This window comes from Thermobia domestica, chromosome 8, assembly GCF_964235325.1.
Source record: "Thermobia domestica chromosome 8, izTheDome1.hap1.1, whole genome shotgun sequence".
In the NCBI taxonomy this organism is placed as follows: Eukaryota; Metazoa; Arthropoda; class Insecta; order Zygentoma; family Lepismatidae; genus Thermobia; species Thermobia domestica.
Window position 1 is genome coordinate 12,541,530 of NC_137461.1, and position 16,641 is coordinate 12,558,170.

Below are 16,641 nucleotides of genomic sequence, written 5' to 3' on the forward strand. Positions count from 1 at the left end.
AGGTAAAATAAAATCGTGACCGTTAAGCTGAATTTCGTCACTTTTTCCTGACTTTCTTGACCGTTTCCTGATTTCGTGACTTTTGAATGACTGTCGTGACCGATAGACCCAGGGACATAGTATTCTTTACCTCTCACACAAATGGCGACTTCCATTAGTTTACAACTACTTATTTTGGCCGCGGTGGCTCAGTGGTAGAGCGTTCACCTCTGGTACTAGGGGTCTCGGGTTCAAACCCTGCTCCCGCCAAGTGAACTTTGTGGTGTACAAACACCACGTGCGTGGGTTTTCTCGGGGTTCTCCCGTTTCCTCCCACTTTCTTCATTTTACCATTTTCATTCATTACTCATTATCACCGTCTCCTTTAGCCTAACCGGCATAATCGTCGGACGTAAAACTCAAAATTTCATTTTTTTTAAATAAACAACTAGTTACTTGTATAACTAACTATTTACGGACCGAAATTAGTTTACCACTGAAAGGATCGTACAAATGTAAGTAGGAAAAATATGATAACTCTACTTCAGCCAAAATGACTTGGTATAGCTTACCTGTCAGCCCTAGATATAAGGTTGTCATATAGTAGCTATTCTCGAGCATTCATCTGCAATAATGTTTATCCTTATTCTTAAAGAAGAATCAGTCCAATCTAAACTGAATCGAGCTGTTGAAATCCGATCATATTTAGTACATATTCGACGATTTGAGTGTGAATGCATGGAAATATTTCAGTTACGTGGGTTCCATATCGACACTTTCTTCACAGCGAAGTAAGTGTAGAAGATGAACCAACTTCGTCTTGAAGACAATTTCCAAATGACCAAAGTTCGTATATAGTTTTCGCTGTCTACAAAAATGTAATTATCTCACATAGGATACTACTGTATTTAGTTCACCCTAGTCCGTGAACGCTCAATATATATATGAATAAGGAAAGAGTCCATAAATCGGTTTTATATGTTTTCTTGTTCTAGAAAATGACGAAAATCTTACAGATTTTTATCTTAATCAGACATACTGACAAAATGAAGCAAGTCGTCTTACGGTTAACTAAATTATGGAATTCGTCACTTAACTTCTTTCAGATGGTTACCTGATAAACATTTATGTACATTTTTGAATACATTCTATATAGTATAGCATAATTTAAAATTCACAGCTATATTAGCACACACCCTTTTCAATTATTAACTATTCGTTCTAGGCTTATTGTATACACGATTCAAAAAGAGCTATAACACCTGCAATTCTTCATTTCCTGCATAGTAGGCAAACTCAAAAGCACGGTCGTTGGGTTTGCTAAGAATTAGAAAAGCGTTGGATCAAAGCTCAATTTTGTTACAAATATATCAGTATGGTAAACTGAACACAACAGATTAATTATAATAAATTGTTAAGAGCGATGATTTTATTATTGTGGGGAAAAGGGATGACATAAAAAGTTACAAAATGATCTTAATTTAGCAGTTCAAACAAGACGAATGATAAAAAACAGATATTAGAGGAAAACATTTTCCTTCCTTGAAAAAAATCGTAAAACAAGAAAAAGTTATATAATGTAAAAGTGTAATATAAACGCCTAACAGCGCTACAACAAACTTACACAGGAAATGGAAAGAGAGACAAAGATAGACATTGACATAGCAGATTTGCGGCTTTAGCATGCAATAAAAGAAACGAACCCTAGTTGTAAACAAAATTATTACTATTATTATTATTATTATTATTATTATTATTATTATTATTATTATTATTATTATTATTATTATTGGAAACTCGTTTCCTTTCCAAATATCTGTGTCTGCCTAAGAGCATACCTGCATATAGCAGACACGGGTGCAGTTTTTCTCAAAGAGTAAACTCAAAGGCAAAATGGGATGGCAATCTTCGAGAGAGGGTAGCAAAAAAATTCTAGGTCAAAGTTCGAAGCACTTCTCGGCATCCTTTATTCGGAAACAGAAAAGTTTTGGCGTCTAAGAAATTACAGAATATAATATTGAAAGATGCAAGTGGATTTATTTACATTGCGTTTTGTACTAATAAAAAAAATCAATGGAAGACATTATTGTAAAACATATGTTTTGTTTGTTCATCCGTCGTCAGTCTTAAGGGCCCGTATGCCTCGCTCCCGCTAACATTGATATCGAAAATGTAGGATATGGATATATCAATGTTGATATATTTGCAATATCAAGTTTCGATATGTGTCTATATCGATATCGACGATATCGACATATCGCACAGGTCTAGATGAAAGAAATGATGCTTCAAATATACTGGAATAAATAATCAGAATCTAAATTTGTTCTTGCATTCCGTACACAAGGTTGAGGGGAAGAGGGCTACCCGAACAAACATTTTGTGCGAAAAAATGTTAAAAGGAAAGTAGTTATACTTTCCAATTAAAAGAAAACTATTACTGTAATTTATATTTTACCTCTCTCTGATTGCTATCAGAAATCAGCAACAGTACACATACTTTATATAATATAGCAATATACTCTGTAATTTTTCACAACTAAGCAAATCGGAAGATGAAATTCCTGTCATATTAAAGTGGAATATTCTAGAAAATAATCATAATTCATTGTCCTTATTTCCGTAAGTTTTTTTGACACAGTTTCATAACTACAAAACTAATATAACTAGAAGTGAGAGATATAATTGCTTTTTTCTCTCAGGCTAAAAGACTTCTGCATTTTTCTAAAATTACTTTTTTTAAATATATATATGTATATATATATATATATATATATATATATATATATATATATATATATATATATATATATAAGTCCCCTACATCTGACTAATGCTTTGTGGCTGGCTATCAAGGTAATCGGATCTCGAAACTGGAAAGATTTTCGACTCTCAAATCTCTATAGTTTTTTAATCGAGATATTACATCTTATGTTGCTTTTTTAATTGTTATAAAAATGCTTCTGATATACTCTCTTCATAGTGAATTACTGATCTTAGACATTCCACATAAAAAAAGCTACAGCCAACACATTTCAGCTAGGGGGCAATACAAACGAAATCGACCAATTTCCAGGTTAAAAGTTGCCGACAAAAGTTATTTTTTTAATTTTTTACCTAAACTTGTACCACATTCAGGGAGGTATACAGTATTCGTTTATTTTTTAGCCGCGGATGTTTGTTGGTAGCGGCCATTTTGTATAGGCGCGTGTGCGTATTTTTTTCATTTTTCCGAGGATTCCGTTAATCGCTGTAAATTCCTAAGTTTTAAAGATAATGAGTTCAAACCAAAACCATGCGAAACTTAATGGAACGGACAACATTCTGTGTTCTGTGCACGTTGTTGCGTACTTGAGAACGTTGAAACATAGAGACATAGAAATGGTCATTTTGCAATGTTCATTTTGAAACGAAATAAATTAGACACACCTTCAATTGTTTTTATGCATAGAGACTAGATAATAAACAGAGCCCCAAACAATTTTCAGATCTGAGAACCATATACTTGATTTTCTGGAAATTTTCAAACTTGCGAATTTTCGAAAATAGTGTACTTTCACCGTCAAATGCTTCACGAAGGATACAAGTGAAAAATCTCAAATTTGCACAAACTAGACAATGGTTGGGCAGTAACAAGTAAGTAAAATTGCATCAGTGAGACGTGAGTTATAAGTTGCTGCACTGATGTGACATTCGCGATGTTAACAGCTCAACGGATGAATGGGGTTTGTGTTGATAGTATCTCAGACATACAATGTATCTATATTTCATCAGAAGAAGTTCGGACAAACACCTAGAAATTCGAGACTTTGGTACTTGTAAAAGAATTACCATTGCCAGATGGCATTGCCAGGTATATATATTTATACCTCTGACGCAAACACAAACCAGATGTTATCAAGAAAATGACATATAATTTGCAACTGATGATTCCGTAGCCTGTATTTACGACTTGAAATAGTGAATAGGGAGAGCTAAAAACATCAGTCAGGAAAATAATGATCTTTTTATTAACCTTTCCATCCCAATGGCACAAGAGTCTTTCTAAACTATCTACGAATAACAAACTGTGAGTACCAATCACCAAGCTTCTCCGGAACCCCATACCCACAGAATTGCAACTCTTACAGGCCGTACTGATAATATCAGTGCCAAATTGTGTACACAAATTTTTCAACTGTTTACCTTACTGATATCTTAACAGTAGTGCTATACCGAGTAAAGATATAACAGAAGCGTTTCGTTTTTGTACAAGATATAATTCGTAAGTTATGCATAATATACCCATTAAACATTACTGTCGTGTTATTTTGACTTTTGCTATAAAGTTAATATCCAATCCTCATGGCGCTTCATGATATTAAGTACCAATGAGGAAGAAAGCTAAAACTCAGAAACTACTCAAGTTTCAGTAACGCAATTTTACTCACTTCTTAGAGAACAACCATAATCTATTTTTTGCAAATATGAGATTTTTCACGTGTGTCGTTCCTGATATATTTGATGGTGAAAAGAACGATTTCCTAAAATGTGCAATGTTTAACAATTCTCAAAAAATTAACTATATGGTTCTCAGATCTCAAACATGTTTGGTTCGTTGTCTGCTATCTAGTCTCTATGTAGACAAAAATGAAATTGAGTCTAATTTATTTTGTTTCAAAATGTACATTCCAAAATAACCATTTCTATGTTTCTAACTACAATATTCAGAGCTTATTCTTTTAATGTTCTGAAGTACGTCTCGATGTCCACAGAACACAGAATGTTGTCCATTCTATTAATGTTCATATGGTTTTGGTTGGAGCTCATTATCTTTAAAACCTAAAAAGTTATAGCGTTTAACGAAATCCTTTAAAAAGTTCAAAACACGCTTAGGCGCCTATACAAAATGGCTGCTATGACAAAGTATGTGCTGCTAAAGTAAATTAATACCTGCTTCCTTCTCCATGAATGTGGTATAACCTACGTAAAAAGTTAACAAAAAAATAAATTTTGTCAGCAACAATCATTGGTAGATTTCATTTGGATTAACACCTACGCCATCCAATATGCGAGCTCCTATCACATAATCTCTCCCTTTTTATCTCCTATATTAAAATAAACAACGAAATGAACACAGTTCTAATTTCAAAATATACATATATTATAGTCAATAAAATGAAATAATAAACATGACACGAAACGAGATTCATAAGTTGGTGTAGAGAAAAACTTAACATATTTCGATGAAAAGTTGAAACCAGGAGATATCTGTTAGAGGTACGGAAGTGAGACAGAGAGAGAAAAGTAGATAGAAGAAGAACAAGAAAAGGGAGCACAGATAAAAATATTCGAATTAAACGTTGAATTCCGTTTCCAGACATCCAACAGTAATATAAAAAATTGTCAGAACTATACGAATATATGCGTAGAAGACGCTTGAAAAATTCATTAAGGTACTTTTGAAATCAATACCAAACTTGCTGGTCAAATCAAATACTAAATTTCCAGTGAAAATGAGAAGGTCCGAGGCATATGAAGGATCAAGCTAAAATGTTAACACACATCCTGCCTTACGTTGCAAATTCGGTAGTGTTCGTTAAACGTACTGATCTGAAGTACATTATAAAAAAACTAGTAAATAGCTTAGGCCATACCTTGCATTCCAGTCTATTAATGCAAGCTCAACAAAAAAAAAAAAAAAAAAAAGAAAAAGAAAAGAAAAAAAGAAAAGGTAGAAGATAAAAAGAAAAACTGAATTTGTGCTATTTTACTGCTACATTTTGTATCAGAAAGAGCATACATTTAAAGTCCAAATTATATCCTAATGAAAAAATTCAAAACTTTAAAAGGAGAATTATTGGTTCTTTATAGACGTAGCATTTCTTGAATATTTTGCATTTCATAGCGCATAAAGCAAATTGAATTTTAGGATGGACACGGATTTTCTGTCAAATTAATGTAAATAATCTCTTTCTGTAAATAACCCATAATGGGACAATTTTCAAGTCATTTCTCAAAATGTCTGTTCCGAACATCCACTCTCGATTTTACATATTTGATAGCAATGATATATAATTCGGAATGATAATGTGAACAAGCTAGATGTGATACAGTTCACTGCAATGAAACGGTAATTCCATTAGGACTCTCTAACCCACAGGATAAAAGAGACTTTACTTATACTTGACATGGTGTGTATTTGTGTGTGTGAGAGAGAAAGAGAGACCAATACAAGTGCGAAAACTACTTACCATTACTCTCTATGATGAAGAGCGCATAACCTGATTATTCGAATTCTCGCTACTGATGCCTTGTAACTTTTCCAACCAACGTTGGTAGCAAAAGTTTTTTTCTTTAAAAGGAAGATACTACCACATCAGGATTCGACCCGAGATTTTTTGTCTGGAACTTAAGGACGGTAGCAATACACCAACGGTTACTCTACCCGAAACACGTTTAACAAAAGGTATAGTGTTTCTTTCTTAGAATAATAGCAGGAAAAGTGGATACTACAGAATAATTAAGTGTTTCGAATTGTCCTACTAGCCCCCAAACGTATTATTTGCGATTTCCGAACCAACATTTGTAAATCGTCTCTAGATGATATTGGTATCGGATTCCACATTCTTGGGGATTGCGAGTTTAGTATGAGAAGTCACTCTTTGATTCTTCACGATCAGTTTTTGAAACAAAAAAAAATTGAATTGACCAGGAATTGAACCTACTTTTGGAACCTATACTACTTTTGAGTCGAGGACGTTACTGTTACACTGCTCTCCACCTTAACTATAACTCAAATCTTTGTAGGTTCAGTTCCGTTCTTTGTAATGAACCGGCATATTTCTGTAAGGTTATTTACACCAAAGTACAACCAAAAATTCAATTACTTAAAGATCTGGAGACAAATTAATGCCCACTATTAAACGAAATAACGTACATTCCAAGAAAAATTACAGAAATAACATACTGTGCAGTAATTACACGCTACAAGTTCAAAAGTACGCTTATAATAATAATAATAATAATAATAATAATAATAATAATAATAATAATAATAATAATAATAATAATAATAATAATAAAGGTACAACTTCGCTGTGTAGTTCTCATTTCAATGAATAATACCAATATGTGAAGTCAATCTAACTTTCTTTGAAGATTAGACAGATGTTAAATTTAATCTTCTGTTTCCAGAAAACCCATGCACCTGGTGTTTAACCACCATAAAGTCCGTTTGATATGAGATGGACTCGATCTATGTATACACATAAGTTCGGACCATTGCTACACATGTTATTGTCGAATTTCGGAAGCTTGTGTTAAGCGTTACAAAATATTTACTTAAGTCTTGTGTGCGTGGACGTGGGTTGAAGTACGTTGAAGACTATAAAGTACAGTTGTTCTTTTCATACTTTAACCAAAAATGTAAGTTCGGTTGTTAGGAGTTCAGCTATTCGTTTTAATCTTTCATAGTAATTATTATTGAGAATGTTTAGTACAGGTAATTGTTTTTGTCTTTACGAATTGTTATTCCATTGTTCATTTCAAAAATATATCCAAAAAAATGCCACCATAATTACTCTTATTATCAATATTCACCATTACAGTTGATAAGCGACAAAAAATTTTCGTTTCGACTTAGCTGCAAAAAAGAAAAATATGAAGGTAGAAGTATTGGAGTTTGTACCCAGACGCTAAGGCATCAAATGTACTACAACCAGCTGCCTAAAACCGCTTGGCCATGATTACGCTTAGCAACACGTAATGTATTCAAGTTCTGCATTCCCTATATCAGGAGTAATGGTTCGAACAACAAAACTTCAATTTTTGTTTTTCTCATATTTACTGCTACGTCGCAACATTAAATCTTTGTTCTTTGTAAACTATAAATGACGTTTAAATTCAAAACAAGACTAATTAGGGTGGCGTTTATTTAAGAAAAGAATAACAATACGTAAAGAAAACAACAATTACCGGTAATAAGTATTATCAATAGTAGTTACTACGAAAGACTAAAACGAACAGCTGTGCTAACGGTGGAACATAGTATTTTGGTTGTATGTTAATGTCTACTGTGTTCTATAAAACCCAACGGAATTCAATCAATGTCAACTCGCACAAGACGTAAGTAAATGTTTTTGTAACGCTGCACACAAGCTTGAATTATTCTCCAATAACGTGTCTAGTACTGCTCGCGACGTTTAAGTATACAAAAGATCGCTACCACCTCATGCCATAGGGACTTTATGGTGGATGATCACCACATGTGTGGATTTTATGGAAACGTAATAGCAAATGGAACAAGTGCCTAACTTTAAAGAATGGTCGTTAGATAGACTCCGCATATTGTATTATTATTCATTGAAATGACAACTACACTGCAAAGCTGAACATTTATTATTATTATTGTGATTATTAGTATGATTATTTTTATGATGATTATCATTATTACTATTATTATTATCTCTTGCATTTTTCTGTCCTCTCTCGCTTACATATACACACACATACATCAAATACACACTTTTAGTCAAGGGAATAAGTAAAGTCTATTTTTTCCTGTGGGATAGCGAGTCTCAATCTAATCACCGGGTCAGTGTTATGACCCGTTTCATCTTTATCGCTTTTAATCTACAATTGCGAATGCATGTGTACCGAGGGCTACCATGGTGGATTAGGTATGGATGCTTTGCACAGGTTGAAATGTAATAAGCGATTTTTCACCTCAGAGCGAGGCTTTGGAACGTATGTGATTATGAACTATCAAATGGTAAAAGTAATAGGTAACAACCTGGGATACCAAGTATCGTGTTCAAAATGAATGACACAGATATCAAGAGAAACAAAAAAAGACTATGTGGCACTATTCTCAATATTTGATGTGTTAAAAGAAACACACACACACATATATAGTATATATATATATATATATATATATATATATATATATATATATATATATATATATATATATATATATATATATAGGTAGATAGATAGATAGATAGATAGAAGGATAGATAGAAAGATAGATATTGAGTTCTGACAGGAAATGAATAATGACACCACTACTTTGAACGGAATTCCAAATCCTGCAGTATACATTGGGAGCTCGTGTCTTCAACAAAACCCAACAAGTTGGAGTCTCAGTTGTTAGCTTACAAATACATTGTGTCCGTGTATTCTTAAGTGTAAAAAATCCTTCCTCCCCAGTTTCAAGACACCAGGTCAATATATCAATTTCCCACATTATTGTACCAGCTTCGGTAGTCTTTGACAGGTGGATCAGGATCACACAGGTGACAGGTGGATCACACATAAACGTGGATCAGGAGACGGGTGGAATGTTAGTATTAGGAGTTACCGTTTTACACGAATACGCCAACCTTCATGTTACTATGTATATGTTTGCTTCGTTTTTACAATTGTGATAAGGTGGTATATCCAACAAACAGCCAGGAACTGTAACACTCTAATTTTCGTACATTCAGTTCACTGAAAAGAAAACTACCAAATAATCGTCGTTTCAAATGATAATGTGGTTCGCGATGCACTCAGTTGTGATTTTCCCAACAATTGACTGATTGCTATCTGTATGGAATGCGCCATCTAGTGATAGAGTGGAGAGGTTTTATACTAGCACTGGAAGTTCATCTTAATTGCATATATGATTGTCATCATCGCGTAAGCATTCGTTTTTGTACGCATTTTTTGCGAGTGTTTATTTTTGGAAATAAGTCAAATTATTTCTAGATATACTACTTACGTTCAAAACAAACACAACTGTGTTGTGTTCATATTCTTTCTACTAGTTCTTACGTTTACAACAGCAATACAAAATAAGTAATATGGGTGTTAGACATACAGTATATTTGCTGCAAGAAGTAACACGCTTGTCATAATGCAGTTATATACAAATAAATATTACCAAGTTGGACAACTATTTGATATGTGCAAACGAATGAAATACTAATTTCTGTGTATTACATACCAGCAAAATGTCCCATATATGTCTTCTAAATTCTGGGTCAATACCTGTAGTAGGTTCGTCAAGGATCGTTACCTGTTAAAAGAGGAAAAGTGATATTAAATTGAATCACATTTGTACTTAAATGAAATAAAATAAAGCAAATAAATGAATAAAGTAAAAATGAACTACGAGATTCTCAGCTGAGAGAACAGGATTCATCGTTTATAATTTAAATTATATTTGCATTTTTAAACCACTCTACTTTAATGTCTTAAGATGTTCCGTAAGTTCAGTACACACAAAATTAATTATGAAAAATGTGCTATAAACTAATGAAATGTACAATTCCTTTCTTTAAGTTTAACAAGTTTAATTAATGTTTCCGTGTTGTAGAAATAGTTTTAAATGTAGCACATACCAAGAAATCTCACAAAAATATCGCTTTATTTACTGATAAATAAAGCGTTGAAGAATGCAGAAATGTGCTGCTTACGTCACGGCAAGGTAGAGAGCCTTTTGTTTTTTTTTTAGCTGTAGTGTTATGTATCGGGCTCACTTTCCGAGTCGTATCGAAAACTTCAAGGAATTATTTTGTGTTGATGTTTCTTCCTACAAACTGCAAATAAATTTTATGGAATAATGAAATGAAAGTAATAATTAACGTTCTTGTTTTATATAAAAATAGCTCCTTAGCCCTTTCACTGCTGAATTAATTCTTCTCGTCTGAAAAATTATTTTGTACTTTAGTGTGACTTGAACAAACATAAACAACAATATATTTTTTTTCTTTTACTTTTTCAACGTTGCCTTGAAAATACAGCTTGTCTCTTCTGGGTTACATTGCTAGTAAATGGGAAATATGACACTAAAGTGAAAAAAACTGTATGAATTTTAGGAATACTACAAGCATTCACCTTTGCGATAAGGTTCTCACATTTATTTCGATTAGCATACTGTACTTACAACATTATGTTTGCACGAAATCTCAAAGAAGTTTGCCTGGACATTTGAGTCACGTTTCACATTTGTACATGATCGGGTACTTGTGCGTCGCCAACCGCACGACGCAACGGATCCATCGTGTCAACAGGGAACATTGCAGGTCACTGGTGGTGGTATTCTCACCTGGGGAATATTTAAGCGCACTGAAATGAATCCCCTAACATGTGTGACAAGGCCCCTCATAGGTGAATGCTACCGTTATATTCTGCGCGACCATGTCCTGTCATTTGCTCTGCTGCAAAATCCGGATGATGACTGGTCATCATGGTCACCGGACCTTAAACCCGTTAAACACATCTGGGAGGCCATGAAATGATACTTTCGGGCTGTGGAATCTCTTCCGACCTACTTCTATGATCTGTTGGAAACTTTGCAGCAGATATGGACTGAGATGCCACAACAACACTTCAGGCACTTCATGGAGTCCATGTTACGTCGGGCAGCAGCTGTTATAGAGTGAATAGAAGTGCTACACGGCATTAGGTCTTTAGTTAAACAGGTGATTTATATATATATATATATATATATATATATATATATATAGATAGATAGATAGATAGATAGATAGATAGATAGATAGATAGATAGATATATAGATAGATAGATAGATAGATAGATCCATTTCTGAGACATGTATTCGGAAAAATGCATATGTTGCGCAATATTTTCTGTAAGATTATTTGCTGCATATGTCCCCTCTAGGGGACATAGTATTTTATTCCATGAAGCTAACAAGAATGCTATATTATAACTAGATATTATATACTGCGAAGCAAAGAAATAATTTTAATTTTCCATTCCGGAACCATTTATTACAATTTTGTTATGCATATTTTCAAAATCTTATAATTACATGCAACGGATCTATGTTTCCCTTCTGAACCTCCTCCATCTTGGGCTCAATATAACGCTGCCAAATCACGGTGGTCTCTTAGATGCTTATGTCGAGTCAAAATATTTCCTTCATGTCCACCTAAAGACACATTGTACGGAAAGAGTGGATATAAGAGCAAGAGTTATAAACATGACCGTTAAATATTGTTCCGTATAGGTAACACTAGTAGTGAAAGGGTTAATATGGCATTTTCCCTGGCTCAAAATTAGCTAAAAATCATACATTATGTGCTATCATTACAGGTATTTTAGATATATATTACTAGGATTAATTTATTATTTGAATCTTAACTACTACATCAGCTCAAACTGAGAATAAATCGCATGCAGATTGAGAATACACAGGTTGTTACTATAGCTAGAAATATATATATATATATATACTTTATTTCCAAAACTTGTTTTCCCGTGCTTCGAAGTTCATGTTCCAAATTTGAATTGCTGTAACTGGTAATTGTGTATAGTGAAAATTTGTACTTTATTGAATAAGTACCAGGCGGTTTCTATGTTGCCCAGGAAAGTAGAGGAGCACGCTATTAAACAGTATGCCCAATGCCACATCATTGAATAATTTAACAACAAATTATGTGTAGATACAATACTAATTCACGGAGATTTTTTATATTTACATAAGACTAACCTCAGTTCCAGCAACAAGTGCAATGGCTAGTTGTAATCTTCTTTTCTGTCCGCCAGACAACTTCATTGGAAGCTTGCTCTCCACACTTTTGAGCTCAAATTTTTCTAAACAATTGGCAGCTATTTTTTGTGAATCCTCCTTTGAGTTTCCTCTTAGCTGTAAGTATATTGGACAGTACTATACTTAACAAGAAGAAAATAAAAAGTAAATTAATAGTAAATATTATAAACATGAACATTAATATGTTAACTGTGAATCAGTCGCAGATCGCCCACTTGAGAGACGTGGGATATGTGGTTCGATCCCAACACATACCACGCGATTAAACTTGTATACAATATTCCTTTGAAGCTTCCGCTTCTTATTTCACTTCCGTTATGCCGCGCACCTCCTTTATTAATACAATCAGTGTCTGCCTCTATCAAAATTAACATATGAATATAAACTCAAATGTAATGTGTAGTAATGAATATATCTCACCCACCTTCACCCACCACCCACCTTGCTTCTATGTCTTTAATATCTTTGTGATCCTCCTCTGTATTTGGTTCACTGCCCAAATGTTTCGTGCAAAGTAGCAAGGATGACAGTTACTAAAGCCTTATGTTACATTTCCACTTTTGGATTTATTGATGTGACTGCCGTTACTCACAAGGAAATGGTGCCAACCTCACTCGTCCGAATTGGACGAAAGTTTGTATAGATAGTAATTTGTGGTCGGTGAATAACGTGTGAATAGCCATTCTATTAGCTTTTGCGCATTTTGAGATATATATAGGGTGATGCAAAACAGAATGCAACGTAAGACAACTATGTAATCCGAGTCTGAATTGAAAAATCAATCGTATATATACTAATTTGAGGTCAGTGAATAACGTGCGAATAGTCATTCTATTCGTTTTTGAATACTTTGCTACATATACAGGATGTTACAAAAGTAAAATAATATAGAAGCATTCTATAATTCTCTGGTACGGAACGATGAAAGCCCACACGTAAATACCAAAATGAATAAGCTGAATCTCATGGCGACAATGAGGAACGCAGTGGCGTCGCAGGAAAGCATCCCGTTCAGTAAAGGGGGTTCCACATGAAAATGAAAGGAGAAACACTGTTCGATGTTGAAATCCTGGAAAGACGTATGAGTTTTTGAAGAGACATCTCTGTCAAATCGCACCATTTATGGTACCAATGTTAACCTTGAAGGTCAACTTTAGAACAGAAACTAGGTTCCAGCTACTGTAAAGTAAACAGTATTAGAGAAAGTTTGGCAAAACAAACAACCCGACTCACATGTTCCCTTGCGGCACGCCGCTCCTTGCTTGTCAATGTCGCTTTCTGTGTATGTCAGATTATCATTCTGCATACACGATTCAATAATAGCAAGTCTCTCTTTCACCTACGAATAGCAGATTCATACGAGTGGGTAATCCAAGTATATGCAAAATCACAATTGGAGATGCACACGCCGGTCACGTGATACATATATAAAACATTAATCACCCACCCACAGCTATAAGTCATAAAGGCGATAGACGAGGTTCAAAATTCCTGGTTACAATGTTGCATTCTGTTTTACATCACCCTGTATATCTCGTGAAGTACGCAAAAGTAAATCGATTGACTGTTCTCAAGTTATTCACCGACCTCAAATTAGTATCCATACGAAATTTCGTCCAATTCGAACTCGGATTACAGAGTTATATTATATTGCATTCTGTGTTGCATCACCCTGTATATCTCGTAAAGTACTCAAAAGCGAACCAAATGAATATTCGCACTTTATCCACCTCAAATTAGTATCTCGACGATTGTTTTTTTTTCAATTCAGAATCGGATTACATAGTTGTCTTACGTTGCATTCTGTTTTGTATCACCCTGTATATATATCAAAATACGCAAAAGCGAATAGAATGGCTATTCACACGTTATTCACCGACCACAAATTAGTATCTATACGAAAGTTCGTCTAATTCGGACTCATATTACATAGTTGCCTTATGTTACATTCTGTTTACCATCACCCTATATATCTCGTAAAGTACTCAAAAGCGAACCAAATGAATATTCGCACTTTATCCACCTCAAATTAGTATCTCGACGATTGTTTTTTTTTTCAATTCAGAATCGGATTACATAGTTGTCTTACGTTGCATTCTGTTTTGTATCACCCTGTATAATAATCAAAATACGCAAAAGCGAATAGAATGGCTATTCACACGTTATTCACCGACCTCAAATTAGCATCTATACATAACTTCGTTCAATTCGGCCGAATGGGGTTTCGACCATTTTTTTGAAAGTGGTAGATTACTCATGTTTGGTACATGGTGTTCTTTGTTCAATCATAGTTTCTACTAAGTTTATTCTATGGTAGACAAACACCATATGGGCGTGATTTAACGAGATTCTTTGTTCCTTCCTACTTTAGGTTTTAAACCACAATAATGCATTTAATATTTACTGTCTCTTTTACAACTGTGATAAACTTCAAACAATCATTTTGACTAACTTATTTCTCTTTATAATATGTTTCTATAGTTCTTATACCTAACTGCCCGTAAGCTTTTTTATACACCATGGTAAAACAGACTCCAGGTCTCAAGACCCAAGACGTTCATATTGTATCAGATTTTCATGCTTGCACTTGTATCTGTTAGTAATTAAGCATGCCTTTCTTCATACTTCACTAGAAAACTAAAGTACGGTTGAAATTATGGCAAATGTTTTAAGCAGTTTAACTCTCCATAACTTAATACGAAAGGGATAATATTAAGCTCTGATGGCCAAATGATGGTAAAAACAACCACTCAGAAGCTTAACTTATAGTTTTCATTAACTTGCAACATCATGGTGCACGCTATGTAGCAGACTGTGAAACGGTCCGAAATGTCTAGATATCTATTGTTGGTGAAACACTAAAGCATTTGTAAAATTATTTAATCGAACGAAACAGCACATTTAATAAATTCATTTAATTCACAAAAGGAATATCACAAAAATATATGCATATAGAAATATTTAACCATTAAACCCGCTTCCGTCCGTCACAGCATATTTAATGGCGGAAAATCTTTGCATCCCTGCGTTATGCAAGAAATTCCCTTTTGTGTTTCAATAGTGTTTCATTTTACTATAACACATAAGATTTTATGTACAACGAGGACCAACATGAAATATACGTTGTAGGTATAAGAAATGATAGCTCTTTTTCGAGCAGCATTGTTTCACTGCACGCATGATAGTTGTGCAGCCAACCTGGCAGTACATACATGCCCAAAAGCAAATATCAGGATATTCCTTAATTTGTACCAAAAAAACAGTAGTATCATTTAAAGAAACACGAGAGAGGCAGAAATTCCATTCTTGTCAAGTTTTAATAGATAGTAATTAACGCAAATGAAAAGAAAGTAACAGTATGCATAATGCAGAGACAGAGAAAAGTGGAAAGAACAAAATAAGAGGAAAAGATGCAACAATAAAAATAAAAATAGAAACAAGTAAAATTTTGGCGATTTAAGATCTTGATCTTTCCTGTTTCCTGAGAACACCATTTGCATTCCTTGAAAAGGTAATTGAATATCTGCACATCAAATCGAATCGAGGAGCACATCGAATCAAATCAAGAAACTTTAAATAGTATCACACACTCTCAACTTAGCTAGATACAACGTACAGAACCTGTTGTTAAAAAACAGCCATGAAACTCTCTATTATCATATGTGTTGTTAGAGCAACTATTATCACTATTTCCAATAAACTTTATTTGTAGCCTGTACCCATAAAATATTCGTAAGCCCCTTGCTGTAATTAAAAGCATTCGTTATCTTAGATTAGAATGAAGAGTTAGTTTACCAATACTGTTCGCAATTTATTGTTGCAACAACACATATATCTCGGATTAATCAGGGATTAAAACAGTGATTTCGAAAATCTATGAAACAAATTCAACTTCTTGAAGGTGGTGGTCGCACTTCTAATAATACCTCGTATCGTTGTTACGTTACACGATGCGAGGTATAAATAAAGCTTCCAAAAACCGAACTTGTAAGCTCTGCCATGGATAAGTCGGTAATTCGTATATTCGTTCAGTGAAGTACCAGTGTTCAAATATCAGCTGTTACGAGTTTTTTAAAATACATTTCCTTGTGTTTATGTTTCTTAATAATAATTT

The 16,641-nt window shown here is 33.9% G+C and overlaps 1 protein-coding gene across 1 annotated transcript in view; it reads right to left on the bottom strand.

The window, feature by feature from the left end:
* Positions 1-12,452: 12,452 nt before the first annotated feature.
* The window catches only part of LOC145691719 (phospholipid-transporting ATPase ABCA3-like), a 126,765-nt gene continuing 122,576 nt past the window's right edge, over positions 12,453-16,641 (bottom strand). The window contains exon 10 of the mRNA XM_081767052.1: positions 12,453-12,623. Coding sequence (XP_081623178.1) covers positions 12,453-12,623 — 171 coding nt within the window. The remainder of the gene's footprint in view (positions 12,624-16,641) is intronic.